The sequence below is a fragment of the Passer domesticus genome, chromosome 1, assembly GCF_036417665.1.
Source record: "Passer domesticus isolate bPasDom1 chromosome 1, bPasDom1.hap1, whole genome shotgun sequence".
Taxonomy (NCBI): Eukaryota; Metazoa; Chordata; class Aves; order Passeriformes; family Passeridae; genus Passer; species Passer domesticus.
This window is the reverse complement of record NC_087474.1, coordinates 127,611,893-127,628,957: the sequence shown is the minus strand read 5'-3', so window position 1 is coordinate 127,628,957 and position 17,065 is coordinate 127,611,893. Positions and strand designations below refer to the sequence as shown.

Below are 17,065 nucleotides of genomic sequence, written 5' to 3'. Positions count from 1 at the left end.
ACAGATATAATTCTTATGCAAGTTATCTAAATCATCTGATATTTTAAATCCCTCCGCATGTCTTCTAATCACACAGAAAACATCCTATTTCATTACCTATCTTACTTTCTCTCTGAAGTCTACATCTAATCCCTTTGTCTCAGCCTGTGTGTTTTGTTTCATAAAACATTTATTTGCACAGTAGTTTACTCAGATACAGATCAACATTAAGTTTATAATGATCTCATTTTGAGTACATTACAAGCAGAGTACAGCAAAATTACATGTCATGGCCCTCTCTGCACTGGCAATTCACTGAATCATTCAGGCTCAGAGGGACCTCAGGATGTCTAGGGCTCACTGTCCTGCTTAAAGTAGCATCATCCAAGATGCTTAGGGTTTTACCCAACTGAGTCTTGAAAACATCCAAGGCCAGTGACCCCACAACATCCCTGAGCAACCTGTTTCAGCCGTTAATTATCCATACACTGATTTTTCCCCTTGGTATTTAGTCAGAAATTTGCCTGTATCAATTTCTGCCCAGCATCACTCACCGTCCTGCTGTGCACCTCAGTAAAGGGTGTGGCTCCTCTCAGGAACCTCCATGTCAGCTCTGGGAGGCAGAGTTCCCTCAGCTTCAACCCATAGACAGGACTCTGTTATAAATACTGGACAGTCTTAAAAGGGATGGCTCCTGCTTCTAGCTGCTAGACTTGCTGCAGCATAACTTAATCTCTGCTATCACAACCTATATCCTGTATACTACTCCATGCATTTTTTTTTTCTTAAAGAAATGTAAGAAAACACAAGCTGTAAGTGACTGTGAAAGGCATGGAAAAGGCAGCACCTCTACTTCTTCACTATCTTCTTATCTCAAAACTGTTACAACCCATCACATCAAAGTACATAGATCTGCTGCAACAGTTGAAGCTTCAGGAAACCTTAGCTTCCCATTTGACCCGCATTTCTGTTTATACTTTTGCCATTTTTAAAAAGAAAAAGGAAGATAAGGCTATATTTTTCTATTCATCCTCCTAACTGTACTATCACTTCTTCTCCAAATCACTTCCTCTGATTTCATCATTTTACTCTTAGTAGACAGTATCACACATATGTGAGATATCAGATGTACTAGTTCATGGCTGCTTCAGCTGGGAATACTAGTTATTTTGAAATTTCCCACTTGTGGAGAAGAATGTGTTACTAAAGCTATAATATTATTCCCCCACCCTGTTACAGTGGTGACTGTAACAGGGTGGGGGAATATTGTCAACTCCAATTTCATTTTGTTAGGTTTCACACTAAAAAATGGCAGTTTTACAGTCTGAGAAAAGATCTTACAATCCAATTACTTCTTCACAATAAAATCATACACCTAATTCTCAGTCTCTTTCTCACAAATCCACATGGCAAATCTGTGAATCTAAACACAAATAATAAACTACACATTAATAACTAAGTGATCAGTCTTCTGGAGTTACTAACATTGGTAGTGTCCAACGTAACAGACATTTCAGTCTGATTTCCAAAGTAACAAATTCACAGTCAGCACTCCCTGCTTAATTTCTGTGATTTAGAAACTTGTCAGACTTTATCAATATCTTTTGAATAGTCCTTCTATTAATTCTGCATCAATAAACCATGGTGACAATTGTAAATTACACCAGTTGCTAAACTGGATGTCAAGTCTCAGCACATACTGACCTTACAAGCCAAAATTAAAACGCTTTTAGTGACTGGCTTTATAGATACTGTTTAAGTTTGGTTTTTTCTCCTTGATAATCTACTAGCATTTATTGGGTAGTGATTTTTTGCAACAGGTTTTGATGGTAACTGTATTACTTTATCATATGATTTGCTGCCTATACATCTTGGAAGAGGAATCACCAGCTGCTATGTTATCCCACCACATGGCAAACAACTACCCTGCAGATGCAAGTTAATTTTAACATCACAAAGCATTGCCTTGTACCAAAAGAAAACCCCACCAAAAAGAAAACGGAGTAGCACACAATTTTTACATCACCTTACCTTTAACTGGAAGTATTTGGGGTAGATGAGGTAGGAAATCACAAAATCCAAATAAACAGTCTGTTAGAATGAGCAAGAAACAATAGTTTCCCTGCCCAGAGAAAAGTAAAAAATATTTGGTGTATTCGTTTAATGAAAGGAGACACGGAATCAGTCCTCAGGGAATAAATTTTAATTTAGCTCTGTGTGACTTTCCCATACTATGGGCAGAATAGGAATAATTAATACAAGAATGAACTCATGAGTGATTTAGGGGCAAAGAGGTATGCTAAGAGTATCACCTAAACAGCAATTACAGAAAATGCTTAACCTAACTTCAAACAACAGGAGAAATACTTAGTGTTTCAAGGCAAACTACCTAAAACTACTTTGTATGAAGACCTTAAAATGTACCAAGTACATAGCAATTAAATGCTACATTCCACATCAAAAGACTTTTTTTGAGAGAAGGAGAAAGAGATGGCAGCAATGCATTAGATATCTGATTTCTCATTATTATGATGGCATGCACAAAAACCTACCCACAGCCTCATTCTAGCACTAGCATACTTGGGATCAGCTCCATTACATATTCCACCTGAAAGCGAAACAAATTTAACTGACCTGCTGAGACACAGAAATATGTATAAAATAGTTAAAAGAAAATTATAAAGTGACTTTTCTACTGCCACTGAGTGTTCCAAGCTGCTTGGGCCTTGCACTGTTTTGAATATAGCTATGTATTTGAGCCACACATTTAGCTTTCATTATTTAGCTTCCACTTTTAAGTAAAAGATAAGGAGATGAAGCCTTTTCAGGGCTTGTCACCTAAATGCTGACTCTTTCTCTGACACAGGACAAAGTTCTGTGATTGTCAATTTCTGTAACAACTTGAGGATACTATTTCATAAAATACTCTTTTGTTCCCTTCTAGAATCTATTCATATGTGGTAGCTGAAGTTCTCATGTAAGTGATATCTATCTACATTGAGATGTAACATTAATAGACCTTCACCTCTCTTTCTCCTTTTCTTTAATGGTAGAGGAAGGAGCATCATGAGCCCTCAGTTTAATATACAGTTTTTTAGTTTCTCCCAAAATTCTCCGTAAATAGTCACTATGCTTCACATAAGAAGCATATAAGCTCATATCTTGACAAGTGCCAACACAATTCCACTAAATCGTGTCAAATTAGGCTTCTAATGTTAGGAACCAGCAAAAATTATATATTTAGATTATTAATGCTTGCTGGTGATCATTTTGCATGCCATACATTATCAGTTCTGAAAATAGATTAAACAGTTTCAAATCTACTCTTAGGAGAAGCCACTAATGTAAATTACCATCTGCAGAAAAGCAGTTATTAAAATAATCTTTAATATACTAGTTAGGAATAAACCACAAATACCCTATGTCTCAAACAAATTTGGAGTGTCAAACTCCAAATAAAATACCAAAACCAAATAAAACAGAAAAGCAAAAGCAAATACAGTATAAAAATATCGGGAAACAGTACATAACAAATTTTGAATTATAATACTTAGATAAGTAGGCAAGATATTCATAGTATTTCAACAGAACTGTCTTAGTTTGGGTGCATCAGATTCAACAAATAGTCCTTCTCAGAAATTCCATACACTTCCCCCTAACTGTATCAGAAACAACTATATTCAGGAAATGTAAATAAACACATTTTCTGCAAATGGCATTAAATAACAGTTTCAACAATTGGAAAGGCTTCACCAAGTAATTAATGCATCAGAAAAACCTAACAATTTTTGAAAAAGTTGCTGTGGTGCTCTGCAGGACATGGCAATGGAATCAGTTCTTCTACATGGATATCCAACACCTTTCTCTCAATAAATTCTAGTTTAGAAAGACAAACAGAAAAGCATGTTTCAAAGTATTTCATACATAGCTTTGGCTTGGTTCATTTTGTTTCAATTTTTAGTTTGTATTGTTATATATGCCACATTCTATCCATTATTATAAACAGCACTATGATTCAGGGTGCAACACCTAAGAAACACTCTTGCAAAAAAAATATTTTATTTGGGTTTTTTTAGAATTTATATGTGTGATTTTATATTTATAAGTAGATCTCTATGGCAAACCATCAAAACCCTGCTAAATTTATACTTCACTGAATGTTCTTGCTGGCAGTAATTATATTATTGTGAGAAATATTATCTGTGTATAAAATAAAGGACCAATTTATTAATAGAAGTTGATATTTTAGCAATTCAGAAAAACATTACACTAACCAGCCGCATATTAACAAGAAAAATACCTCTAAGCTTTGCTGTGTTTGGATGTAATTTCTTGTCTTCACACCCTTCCCTCACAATATGAATTAAATTCACAAATGTCTCTTTGAATCTCTCTCCCTATTACTCGGATGAACAATCTCCCCTCAGTAGCTGAAAAGAACCCCAAAGCCAAGAAATTCCATAAAGCAGTTCAAACACTAGCTCTGTGGGGTTGTGATACCCAAAATCCCATACCCATAGTTGTTGGCATCTTATTGCAGAGGTTTCATACCTTCTCGGAGATTTCTCAGGGGCAGCTCCTCACAGCACTGACTCCTTCTTCTCAGCACCGGCAACAAACTCCATCTCCCCTCTCGACTGCTCTTTTATAATACCCCTCTTAACTGGATCCAGCTGTGGCCTATTAAGAGCAGGCTTGTTCTTAATGCTTGATAATTAGCACAGCTGTAACTCCTTAGGGGCCAGATTACCTTCACTACTTGTCTCTATTCTCCTACCTTCTATCTAACCACACATAGTAACTCTCACTCTGCTATCACCTCCCTAAATTGTCTGGATAGCTCTAGATCAATCCTGCTCTCCTAGCACAAGAACAGTGATTTCAAGTGCCTTTAACTGGATGGTAAAGAACCCTCACCAGAGCTCACAGAGTTCCCCTGCTCTCTTCTGAATCTCCAAGTGAAGAAATCCTGTAATTACTTACTAAATTACAAGTTTGATTCTTGTAATTGACTTTTTTCCTACTTTCTTTCCCTGCATGCTTCAAAAAGAGAATGTGATTGCTCAGGAGCTGGCAGCAAGTTTAGCACACAGACTAGTCAATCAAGTGGAACAGATCTCCCCAACCAGCTTGAGAACTCCAACATTCTCATTCTGAGCTGCAGTGTAAGCTAAAGAATATATGCAGAGTATATGGGATGCAAGTGCCAATTACTAATACTGGAGAGTCAGCAACCTGACAAAACAGATCCAGGCACAAAAGTAATTACATCCCTTGCTGGATTTCCTTAAATGTATTGCCAGAGAATTATTTCCCCAGTAGGGATAAACTAACCTGAGTATCCTAAAGCAGTACAAAGCAGTTTGGACATCAATTTGCAGCCTAGGGATACCTCATTTCTAGGGATGATACAAGATCAGGGCAAGTACGTAAAGATACTTTATTGATATGCAAATATGAGAGGTTAGCAAATGTGACACCCATCTACAAGAGCATCCAGAAGGATCTGGTGAACTACAGATCTGTTAGTCTGACCTCAGTGCTAGGGAAGGTCATGGAGCAGCTCATCTTGAGAACGACCACACAGCGCATGAAGGAAAACCTCATATCCATGGGGATGAGGATCACCAAGTATGGGTTTATGAAAGGCAGTGTCTGTTTGACCAACATGATGTCCTGCTACAACAAGGAGACCTACTTATTGAACAAGAGAAATGCTGTGGATGGTGTCCTCCTGGACTTCAGTAATTGACACCATTTCCCCAGTATTCCTGTGAAGAAACAGGCTGCTCAGAGTTTGAATAACTGCACTTGTTCATTGAATGAAAAGCTGCCTGGATGTCCAGGCCAGAGAAAGGTGGGGAATAGAGTTACATCCAGCTCATGCCTGGTTACCAGTGGTATTCCCTAAGGCTCAGTATTGGGGCAAGCCCTGTTTAATATCTTTAGCAATCTGGATGAAGGGATCAAGGGCACCCCAAGTCAGTTTGCAGATGACACCAAATTGGGTAGGAGTGTTGATCTGCCAAAGGAAGGCTCTGCAGAGGGATTTGGACAGGCTGGATTGATGGGCCAAGGCCAATGGTACTTGTGGGGCTCAACAAGGCAAAGGGGTGGGCGCTGCCCTTGGGTCACAACAACCCCACTCAGGGCTACAAGCTGGAGCAGCGTGGTTGGAAAGCTGCACAGGGCCTGGGACTGCTGCTTGACAGATGACTGAATATGAAACAGCCGGGCGCCCAAGAAGGCCAATAACATCCTGGCTTGGATCAAGAATAGCGAGACCAGGGCAGTGATTGTCCCTCTGTACTCAGCACTGATGAGACCAACCTCAAATCCTGTGTTCGGTTTAGGACCTCCCATTAAAATAAAGACTTTGAGGTGCTGTAACATATCCAGAAAAGGGCAGCTGGTGAAGGGTCTGGGGCACAAGTCTAATGAGGAGTAGCTGAGGGAGATGGTGTTGCTTAGCCTGGAGAAAAGGAGTCTCAGGGGTGACCTTATCACTTCTACAACTCCTTGAAAGGACATTGTAGCCAGGTGGGGTCAGGCACTTCTCCCATGTAGCAAGTGACAGGACAAGGATCCAGGTCATGCCAGGTGAGGTTTAGATTGTATATTAGGAAAAATTTCTTCATAAAAGGTTTGTCAAGCATTGGACCAGGATGCCCAGGGAAGTGGCTGAAATATGTAGATGTAGTGCATAGGACATGGTTTACTAATGGACATACACTTTCTCCATTCTTGTTTAGGTACAAGTTTAAAATAAAGTTTGGTTTCTTTTACAAACTATAAATGAATGACATTTTAGGCTTTTGCACATCATTATATCCAGCACACATCTATTCCTTGATAATTAATCTTCTGGAGCTTTTTTATTAGCTCATGTAACTTATTTCAACTCAAGAGAAGCTAGTATCTCTAACTACAACTGGTTTTCTCTCTCTACTTTCCCTATAGAAATATGAAGCACAATCAACCTCATTTTAAATCCATTTTATGCTTATCTAACCAGCAGTTGTAACAAGTGTTGCAATATGTGACTAATTCATTTAATAACGGATTCTAACATTACAAACACACTCTTAACCAAACAATAGAATTAGCTTACTGAAATTTATTGTCAGTCTAAAAATTCTATTTAAACACCTCTAGTATTAAGCATAGAAAAATGCAAGAGCAGGATTCTATTAGGACTTTAAATACCAAATCCCTCTTCTTTGAAAATAAGTTAAAGCTTTGCTTATTCTCAGATCAACTAAAATATGCTCACAGATGTTTCTGTCTCTTAGCAAATGGCCACAAGATGAAGTGAAATCAATGAACTCCATGAATGACATTAAACAGACCTGCACGTTTCTCTTGCTCAGTGACTTTATGTATTCGCAGAAAAAAATAGAAAAACTGAATATGCTATTTGCTGAACTTTTGCCTCAAAAAAAGATATTTAAACCCATACCTGATGGAGCCTGAGTGCTCTTCTAGAGGACATCTGTTACACACACACCAGTGCACTGTATCTGCCACTGAAAACTGCAGTGTACAGCCAGTCTTGGCATGCAGAGGAGCCTCCTGTCTCCCAGGGGTGTCATTCTCTGTGCGTGCCCTACGCAGCACATGCCTACTGGTAGTTTTGTCTCTTTTCTGAAAATTCTGTATTCTAGTCACATAATGGAGAAAGTTTTGTTCATCTGGGAAAGTCAACAAAAAGCAACAACCTGTTGCTAGTATTAGTATAATTTATCAGGCCTAGAGTCAGTTTCCTGCATGTTGTCAAAGACCTTTAGGAACCAAGGAAAAGAGGAACGACTGTTAAATCAGAGGAAATGCACTGAAAACACTGCAGATTGCACACCCTTTCATTAATGACTCAGAGGCTCATTAAAAAAGCAGTATAGATATTTAAGGGGTAAACTACCAGACACCGAGCTACAGTCTCATCCTCCAGGCAAATGCAATCTCCACTATATTCCATTTATCTCCTCTTGTTATAAAATGCAAATATATCACCAGACAGCCGTTAAAGAGTATTAAAGTGATTAAATAATTAACATTTGAAATCTCTTGAAAAAAAAAAGAAATTGTAAAGAGTAGAAGAAGCGTTATTAAAGCAAAAAGAACACATCAGGTATCTCCCAAAGCAATAACTGAAAAGTTTATTACTAATTGAAGTGCATTTCTATCTTTAAAGATTCTGGTTTATTATTGTATTTATTGTTGTATAGAAGGAATTACACATGATAAACATGAGGCAAACAATCACTGAACTTTCACTTCAAATTTATACATTATGGAAAAAAAAGCATCATTTTTGTGAAACCAGCTCCAAAGAAGAGTTTTTACAAGTTCTGGTGCTCCAATCACTTAAGTTCAGCTCAGATATAAGATTATTTGCATTGAAATCAGAGAGGCTCTTCAGAATTATACAGACTGGCATATGCATCTATTGCAGGAATTTGGCTTCAGTCATCACCACCTTTCATTTCAACCACAGTTGTGTGAGTGAACTTCCTGGGTACCCTTTGCAGAGATGCTACAGAGTTAACTACTGCACAGCATCTGTTAACTATGGTAACACATTTAGTACCGTGAACACACAGAGAGATTGGGCAAAACCAAGAAATTGCTGCTTGAGTACTATGACTAAATATCACAAAATCATAGAATCATTTGGGGTGGAAAAGACCATTAAGATCATCAAGTTCAACCATTGCCCTAGCACTGCCAAGTCCACGACTAAAGCATGTCCTTGAGAGCCACATCTACACATCTTCTAAATCCCTCCAGGGTTCCTGACTCAGCCATTTCCTTGGGCAGCCTGTTCAAATGCCTGACAAACCTTTCCAAGAAAAAGCTTTTCCTAACATTTAACCGAAATCTCCCCTGGCATGACCTATGGCCTTGTCCTATCACTTGTTACATGGGAGAAGACAGAAAACTCCACCTGGCCTCGTTTCAGAAAGTTGGAGAGTGTGATAAGGTTTCCTCTAAGCCATCTTTTCTCCAGGCTAAACCACCCTTGTTCCCTGAGATGTTCCTGACAGGACTTGTTCTCTATGCCATAATTGTGTAAAACAACATGGAACGTCTTTCTCATCTTCCTTAACTTGTAAAAACTTTAAGAATGTATATTTAAGAATACATTATAGTATAAAGGTGTGCTACAGAAATCCTTATGCTTTTACAATGTGTATATTTATGCACAGCAATACACTTAAGCAATTATATTCTTACACTTAGTCAATTGATTTTTTAAAATCAAACAAGTCATGCTTTGGTGACTGTATAATCAATATTCATAGCAACTTCAGACAAAGTAAAAGTTCAGTCCTCTCCAATGCACATCAGTGAGATACGGAGAGAATAACATAATTTTTAAGTCTCAGTGAACTTCACCCAAATGTGAGAGACAGCTTAAGCCTAAAAGTCATAGAACTCCAAAAAGGGTTGCAGAATTTCTCAAATAATTACATCAGCTCCTGGTTAGATTTACAAAACACAATAGTTGGCATTATAATGTGTAAAAAATGAGTCCCTTGATACAGTTTTGTCCCAGATATCCAAGATCCTTCAACATTAACAAACACATATAAATTGACAGTTACAATTCTTAGTTTCTTGAAGGCAAGAAGATCCTTTCCATTATGTCAGTCACTAATGTATTTCAGCCACCTGCTTAACTGAACACACTTAGAAAGTCTCCATCATGGGAACAGCGCTCCTATGCATCTTAACTTACATATAAAAAGTGATAAATGAAATCAAAATGTAGCCCTGTAACGCTCTTTTTCTTCTTTGCACATACATTTCTTTTGAAATGGGTAAAAATGCAATTGTTTCTTTTATTTGGAATATAAAAGAATTCTAGGTAAAACCTTCATAGACTTACCTAGGCAATGGAGTTTTTTTAAAGAAAATATGCAAAAAGTCAGCTTCATGATTTTAATATCTACATAAATCAACCAAAATCTGAAAAATATTCTCAAACCTAAAGATGGATGTTTGCGTTCTGCATTTTAAATGTAGTGTATGCTTTAAATTATCTGCTATAAATAGTAGAACAGTTTTCTCAGAATCCTGACTTTGGAGCAAGAAGTTTTGCAATTTTTTAAATGAAAGGGTTGAATAAACAAAGAATACTGAACTCTGAAGAGAACAAATCAAAGAGCTATATGCAACAATGCCCTGCAATTCAGTGATGGCAGAAAGCCATGATTTGAAATTAGTTATATGGCATATAGGTTCTGTAAAAAGCATCAAAGCAGTTAATGGATTAATGTGATACATAATAAAAAAACCTACAAACCAAACAAAAACAACAACAACAAAACACACAAGCCCCCCCCCCAAAAAAAATGCAAAAAAACCCCAAAAACACAATCACAGTATCAGTTACAGACCTGGAAAATATAGCAATGAAGAATACCTGATAGGAACTGAATTTCTTTGTTACCTTCAGAGGAAAACTAAAACCTTCCCATGTTACACAGTCATATTCTCAAATTTTGAGCATTTCTGGGGAATGTAGCATAACCATTATACCAAATATAACACATTCTGCCAGAAAATTGCAAAATGAGAAGTAAAATAAAAGCCAGTTTTTCAGAAACACAGCACTTTGAATACCACTGAGAGCTCAGTGCATATTGAACTCTCCGTGGTTGTTACTATAACATGGCAATATTATAATCACTGCAAGCATGGCTACTCCTCAAATATGTCAGGATTTTGCCTCAGAATCTTACATTCATTTATATAACACCCTACCCAAACTGGAGGTCCTGTTATGAAAGTCATGAACTTTCTCAGTTTTAAGTTGGTTTTGTATAAATTTAGCCAGTTTTGATGAACTGCGGGATATAAAAATATTCCAGGTTTTGCATGGCACAAAATTAGAATGAATTCTTACAATCAAATACTTATTAAAAAAAAAACCCTCCAAAACGTTACTTTGTACATAGATCATTTTCTACCCAAATGTCAAGACACTAGAAAATTCCTTTATACTGCCTTCTTGGTTCCAGATAACTTCAGGGATTGAAATGTCTGGAAGAAAAACCTGTGCATCTATTGGATACATTTTGCTCAATATCCACACAGAAATTAACAAAAAAAACCTATCCTGTGTGTGATAAATAATGAGTGATCCAGGCCATTCTCTTCTTTCTTGTAAAACAAAGGCATGTATCAAACTTAAAATGGCTGAAAAATAAAAGGAAATTATTTATTAATTGACAATTAATTAAGCAGAATATATATATATATATATTTTGGGTTTTTTCACCATAAGCACAGTTAAGCACTGGAAGAGGCTGCCTAGAGATGTTGTAGAATCTTCCTCTTTGGAGAGAGTCAAAATTCACACAGAAAAACCTGCAATGGCTGATTTTTTTGAGCAAAATGTTGTGCCAGATACCGCCAGCAGTCCCCTCCAACCTCAACTGTACTGTGTTTCTTTGAAGACTATAGCAAGGATGCAATAGAAATATAGAAAGCAAAATGAGCAGCTGGTGTTTTCCTGATTTTTAGATTAAGGACCAACCTGAAAACAAAAATCATGCCAGAATTCATAAACTCAAGAAACCTCAGTTATTCTGAGATTGTGAGTTTCCCATGCTTTGATTCCACATAAAGTTCCATAGAGTAGAAACTGTGAACAAATAATGAAATCCACGACTGCCTTTTAAGTATCATACACTGAAACTTTGAAAAATAGCAGAAATTATTAAGTACAATTAGAACCATTATTAATTAAATACAATTAGTAATTCTAGGAAAGGGAGGCAGCAGCGAGCATGAAGTCTTCTAGAGTGCAATTTAACTTTCAAGATACAATACAGTCCAGTAGAAAATCACAATCAAATCCTCTGAAGAGGTTACAAATTCATATTACATAAGCTGTGTGTAGCTAGTAAGAAAAAAAAAATCTACTAAAGTTAAAACTAAGAAGAAGTAGGACCAGATGAAAGACAGTGAAGCTGATTCTTGTACAGAAATACATTCTGCAAGTAAAACATGGAAGGGATTTATGTAGGAAACCAAATTAATTACTTTAAGCACCTGAAGCATTTGATTTCATGGAATTTGGATGCAGCTGGGAGTTTATTCAAACACATTTATGGTCCTCCTTACATTTCTCCTGAAAGTTTCACGTTAAACCCTAATCAAACTTCACACAGCTGCTGAATACTTTAGCTTCAAACATAGGGAGCAGTTTCTGACTAATCTCTGTTTGATTTTTTATAATAAAAAAATTCAGAAAATACACATAATTTTTTGCAGTTACCCAGTAGTTCCATTGCATCATCTTCATTGTCAATGTCTTCTTCAGTTACAGATGGAGCTGTGCTTTGAGCAGAATCAAAGGAGTCCTGAGAAAGCATGGCAGCCAGCAGTTTCTTATGTTGCTGCTGTTGATGTTTTAATCCTTTGGTCTTTGGCTCCATTTTTAAGCTGTGAGGGAGCAAAGCACAACTTTCTCTTACTGGTGCTCTCTTCAAAACACATCACTCATTCCCCTATTGGATGTTCTAAGCTATTTTGTGTTTTCACTTTCTTGTTTTGATTGAATTCAGTTTTTTTTAATTGAATTTGGGAAATTTCCAATTGATTTTTATGCGCACTAATCAAGTCTAAATAAGCTACATATATAGAACAAGAGGTTGCAATTAGAAATCAGTATTGCAAAGGCATTGATGCACAGCAAAAAGTTGACAACAAAAACTGCTCTCTAGAGTGGTTCGATACCATTACCCCACAGGATTATACACTTTTCCTGATTTGTTGAGTTGTGCCTTTGACCTAAATAACAGACAACTGGAACTGTACAGAAGTCAGAAGGGACTAAGGCAGGACTTGCTACAGTTTGCCATTCCTTCCTGTATCAACATAAAACAGACAGAAGTTTGGTGCCCCTCATGAGGGGCACCTCATGAGTGTACCACCAACACCTCAGACTGTCCTTACAGTCTCTTTCAGGAAGGCAGAATTGTTGCAAATGTATGATTCTTAATATAATCAACAACTGTTAATTTCTCCAGCAAAAATAGGAGAAAGTGCACCTTGGAGATGAAGAACAGGCTTTGAGTTTAGGACATCAGGTTATGAATGGGGTCTCTGCAAGCTCTAGGTCATTTCACGCTCTAAGAGACAAGAGTATCTAATAAAAACCACTCAAATTCCCCATTTTGTACATACATTATCCCTGGAGGAAGATTCCCAAGAGCCTTGCATCTTCTCAGAATTCCTCCAAGAAATTTTTCATGTAGAAAACTACTAACAGTGACTTGGAAATGAGTTTAATCCTATTTTTAAGGAGTTCAAATTTCTGAAAGATGAGCTCAGTACCAGCAGGATTGCTCTCAGCACTTTTCTATGGTCTCTTATCACTTATTAATACCTGGCCTTTCTTCCTTACAGCAGCAACAGAGAGCAGTGCAAAACCAGTGACAAACACAATCTTTCCTCTGTAGCAATGCAGAACATTAAGGACAAAGAGGTGACCCTTCATCCATTTGACAAGACATCTCTAACAGAGCTACCTCAGACTGGCCACATTGTCTTTCCCAGTCAGAGCAGTAGTGACACCTGTCCTTTCAGTTGCTCTTTTTTTTCCTTTTGGGTTACTGCGCCGGGCTTTCAAATATATGACATGTCTGCTTCCATTGCTCATCATCACAGGAATGCATGTTTTTCAGGAGGAAATGGTGGTTCTGTCACACCACACTGATGGCACTTACTCTACTCATGATTTGTCTATGTCTGATCCTTTAGATATTTATACAGTGTTTCATATATGTTCCATTTCCTTATGTTTAGTGACAGGTAAAACAAAACATAGGACCTGGAAATAATGGAGCAATTACAGTTTTGACTTTCCCACTCTTGTATTTTAACTGAGTATTATAATTAGTTCTATGGGTTTGCTGGCTTATCCCATAAATCCTGATAAATACTGATAAACAACCTATCACTTTTTATTAAAAGTGTTACTAAATAAAATTTAACAAGATAAAATTGGGAACACTGAATGTGAATATTTCAAATTGCCCTCTCTTTCATTTTCCAAAATGAAACTTATTTTTACAAAAGGTAACTTAACTACTTATGGTTACACTAAATATGAAATAGAGCACTGAAATTCAGATGACATAGACAAACTTTCTTTACAACTGATAAAGTCAGTCTTATGAGAGCAAAATACTCTTCCCACTATTTTAGTACACTAGTACACTATTTTTAGTATAACTAGTACACTATTTTTAGGTGTACTAATTATTTGCTATATTAAAACTAAGTTATTATTACTTGGTCCTTGTCTCATGCATTTGGTGTGTGGTCATTTCCAAAATTCTGCTAATAGCACTTTAATTTACGGTAACACTAAAAAATCAGACCTTGAAGAAACTGCCAGTTATTAGTGAACTATTATTAAATATTCAGATTAACCTTGATCAACATGGGTCTTTAAAATTTCCATATATAGTTGACATTAATTTTAGTATCACCACTATCTTGAAGTTCTGCAACTTGATGATTTGTTTGCAAGACTGCAAACATGATTTTTATAAATGCCATACAAAAGCTGATGAAATGCTAATGAAACAAAGAATGATCCCAGACATAAAATCAGTCATCCAAATGTAAATCCATACGCTGCACGTAATTTAGTAGTTACTAATTTCCACTGAAAAATCAGTACTCCCAATTAGCAATACATATTTTTCAGTAGGCCTTCAGCACTTACTGTACCTACAAACAGAGACATCAGTATCCCATGAGTCTTTTCTGGCTTCAAGTTCCCTATATTCTCCTTATTCACACATCAGGAAACCTGATTTTATAATGATGCTCAACATGATTCCTCAAATACTATACTCAAAGCCATTAATCACATTTTTAATTATAGCATTAGCTGTGAGGTTTCTCTCAGCTTGCACCACCCTCTACAAAGACAAAAACGTGCTGCTTTGAATCATGTCTGTGCTCAGAACTAGATCTCTTTGCTCCCTTCTGGAAATTAGACAGAGATGCTTATTTTTTCTCCTTTCTATTCACAGAAGGGATACAATATCCTCAATTTGCTCTGAAACTCAGAACAGATCTATTCAATGCCTTTACTGAACTGCTGAATAAGGAAAAAGAAACCCAGGCCTGCACAATCAAGCTGCAGTGCCAGTTGCTGACTCCATTATTTTCCCAGGAACTGCACTGAAGAGACCCAGGGTCTGTGTTGTGTTGGTTCCCATCCAAGGGCTGGCTGAGGGATCATTACTACACACTGCTACTTCTTTGAAATAGTAGTACTCAAAGCTACCCCCACAATAATCTAATTAAATGAAGTACTCATGGATAACAAATATTCCCAAGATGCGAGGAAAGCTAATGAATGCAGTCTGTAAGAGCACAGCTAGTGACACATTAGTTTCAGTGTGAGAGGGAGGTGAATTCCAATGTAGAAGGCACATGGAAGAATGTGAACTGAAGGAATACCTCAGACCTTTTCAAAGGGAAAGCAGAGAGTTTCTGCCTTCTAAAAAAAGGAAGAAAAAGATGTCTGCTCCAATCAAAGTACTAGTTATAACCCAGGAGATATGCTCCAAGGCTAAGGGAGAACATAGGTGCTGAAGTCAATTAACAGAGGCAGTGCAGAAGATTTATCCCTTTTAAAGCAAGGCTGTGAGTATTTAACCTTCTGTGATAAACATATCTTTAAATCATGGAAAATTGACTCCTTGTATTATAATCTCTCCCATGTAGCTGAAGCACAAACTCTTTCAGTCAAGCACAATAAATCTTCAGAAATCATTTACTGCAGAGAACAAAATTTCTCTTTGAGAATGACTTATTAACACCAAAAAAGCTGAGATGTGAAATGAAAATGAATTTAGGAAGTCCTGTTAAAAATAACATAGATACTGCTTCCCTTGTCTATCTATCCTTTAAATGAGAAAACTAGATTTATCACTTAATGTCAAGAAAAATAATAAATAGCTACTATCAGCCCAGGAAAGATGGAAGGGTATGAAGTATCTGAATGAAGCTATACATCACAACATTATTACACAATAGACCCCAACCATGTCAAAATACACTTAGCTTTTCACATGGGAATAAATCCATACGATTGCAAATGGGTATTAAGTTAATCATATAGAAAAGCCTGAGAAGAAAAAAGTCACATATTAATGACTTCTATTTATTCTGCATGTGCCCACACTATGGCATGGGAATTCAAAACCCCTGCACTCTGCCCTCAGAAATGGAATTTTTGTAATGAAGACACCTCTGTTTCACAAAATATAAAGTTTCTAGGCCAGATCGAAAACCCACCTTCCTCCAGGACTGCTGCTATCCTCACTGTCCCACTGCTCATTTTTATTTCTTGGTATAGGTGGCTGCAGCATCTCAGCAGCCAGAGGGTCTGCATCATTCTCTTCACGGCCAATCCATTCTCCAATAACACGAGGTCTGAGAAGGGGAGTGTTAAAACCTGCTGTGTCCTGAAGAGAAATAAAAATAACAAAAAATAAACAATACACTGTTTGTTCTCAACCATAGATGTAAACAGATAAAGAAAAAAATTTTAGAAGTACAAAACCAATACATTGCATTATCATTTCAGACGGCTACAAAATATCCAGAAACAATGATGAACTAATGAAAAGTTCTCCTTAACAAAATTCCAAGAAATAATTGTGTGCCCTGATGCCTCAAATCACTTTTATATTTTTTTAATTGCAACTGTAGAAAAGGAAGTTTTTTTAATAAATGCAGAGCTCTTAAAATCTTCAGTGTACCTGTTTTGCTAAGCAACTCAAGGCCACTTATATTAAAAAACCCAGCCAAAAGACTGTTGTAGATTAATAGCATCACTCTTATTTGCATTATGAATTAATGCAAAACTAATAACTACATCTGCATTTTGCATTTTAAAAATAGCCCTGCTGGGCTTTACATAATATATCTTTCTATTCTGAAAATGGTATTAACATTTGAATAAAATGCATTTCTGAAAGTATTTTTAACCACTTAGTGGAGGACAACAAATTGGACAAGAATATAAGAAGCAAGCAAAATATAACTG

The 17,065-nt window shown here is 36.8% G+C and overlaps 1 protein-coding gene across 14 annotated transcripts in view; it reads right to left on the bottom strand.

The window, feature by feature from the left end:
- The window catches only part of C1H8orf34 (chromosome 1 C8orf34 homolog), a 190,485-nt gene that overhangs the window by 120,780 nt on the left and 52,640 nt on the right, over positions 1-17,065 (bottom strand). For all 14 annotated transcript variants that reach the window (XR_010347424.1, XM_064388565.1, XM_064388593.1 and 11 more), the window contains 2 exons: positions 16,312-16,481; positions 12,266-12,432 (listed from right to left, as the gene is read on the bottom strand). Coding sequence is in view for 13 of the 14 variants with exons in the window: in XM_064388565.1 (XP_064244635.1) it covers positions 12,266-12,432; positions 16,312-16,481 (337 nt within the window). In the remaining variant the exon portion in view is untranslated. The remainder of the gene's footprint in view (positions 1-12,265; positions 12,433-16,311; positions 16,482-17,065) is intronic.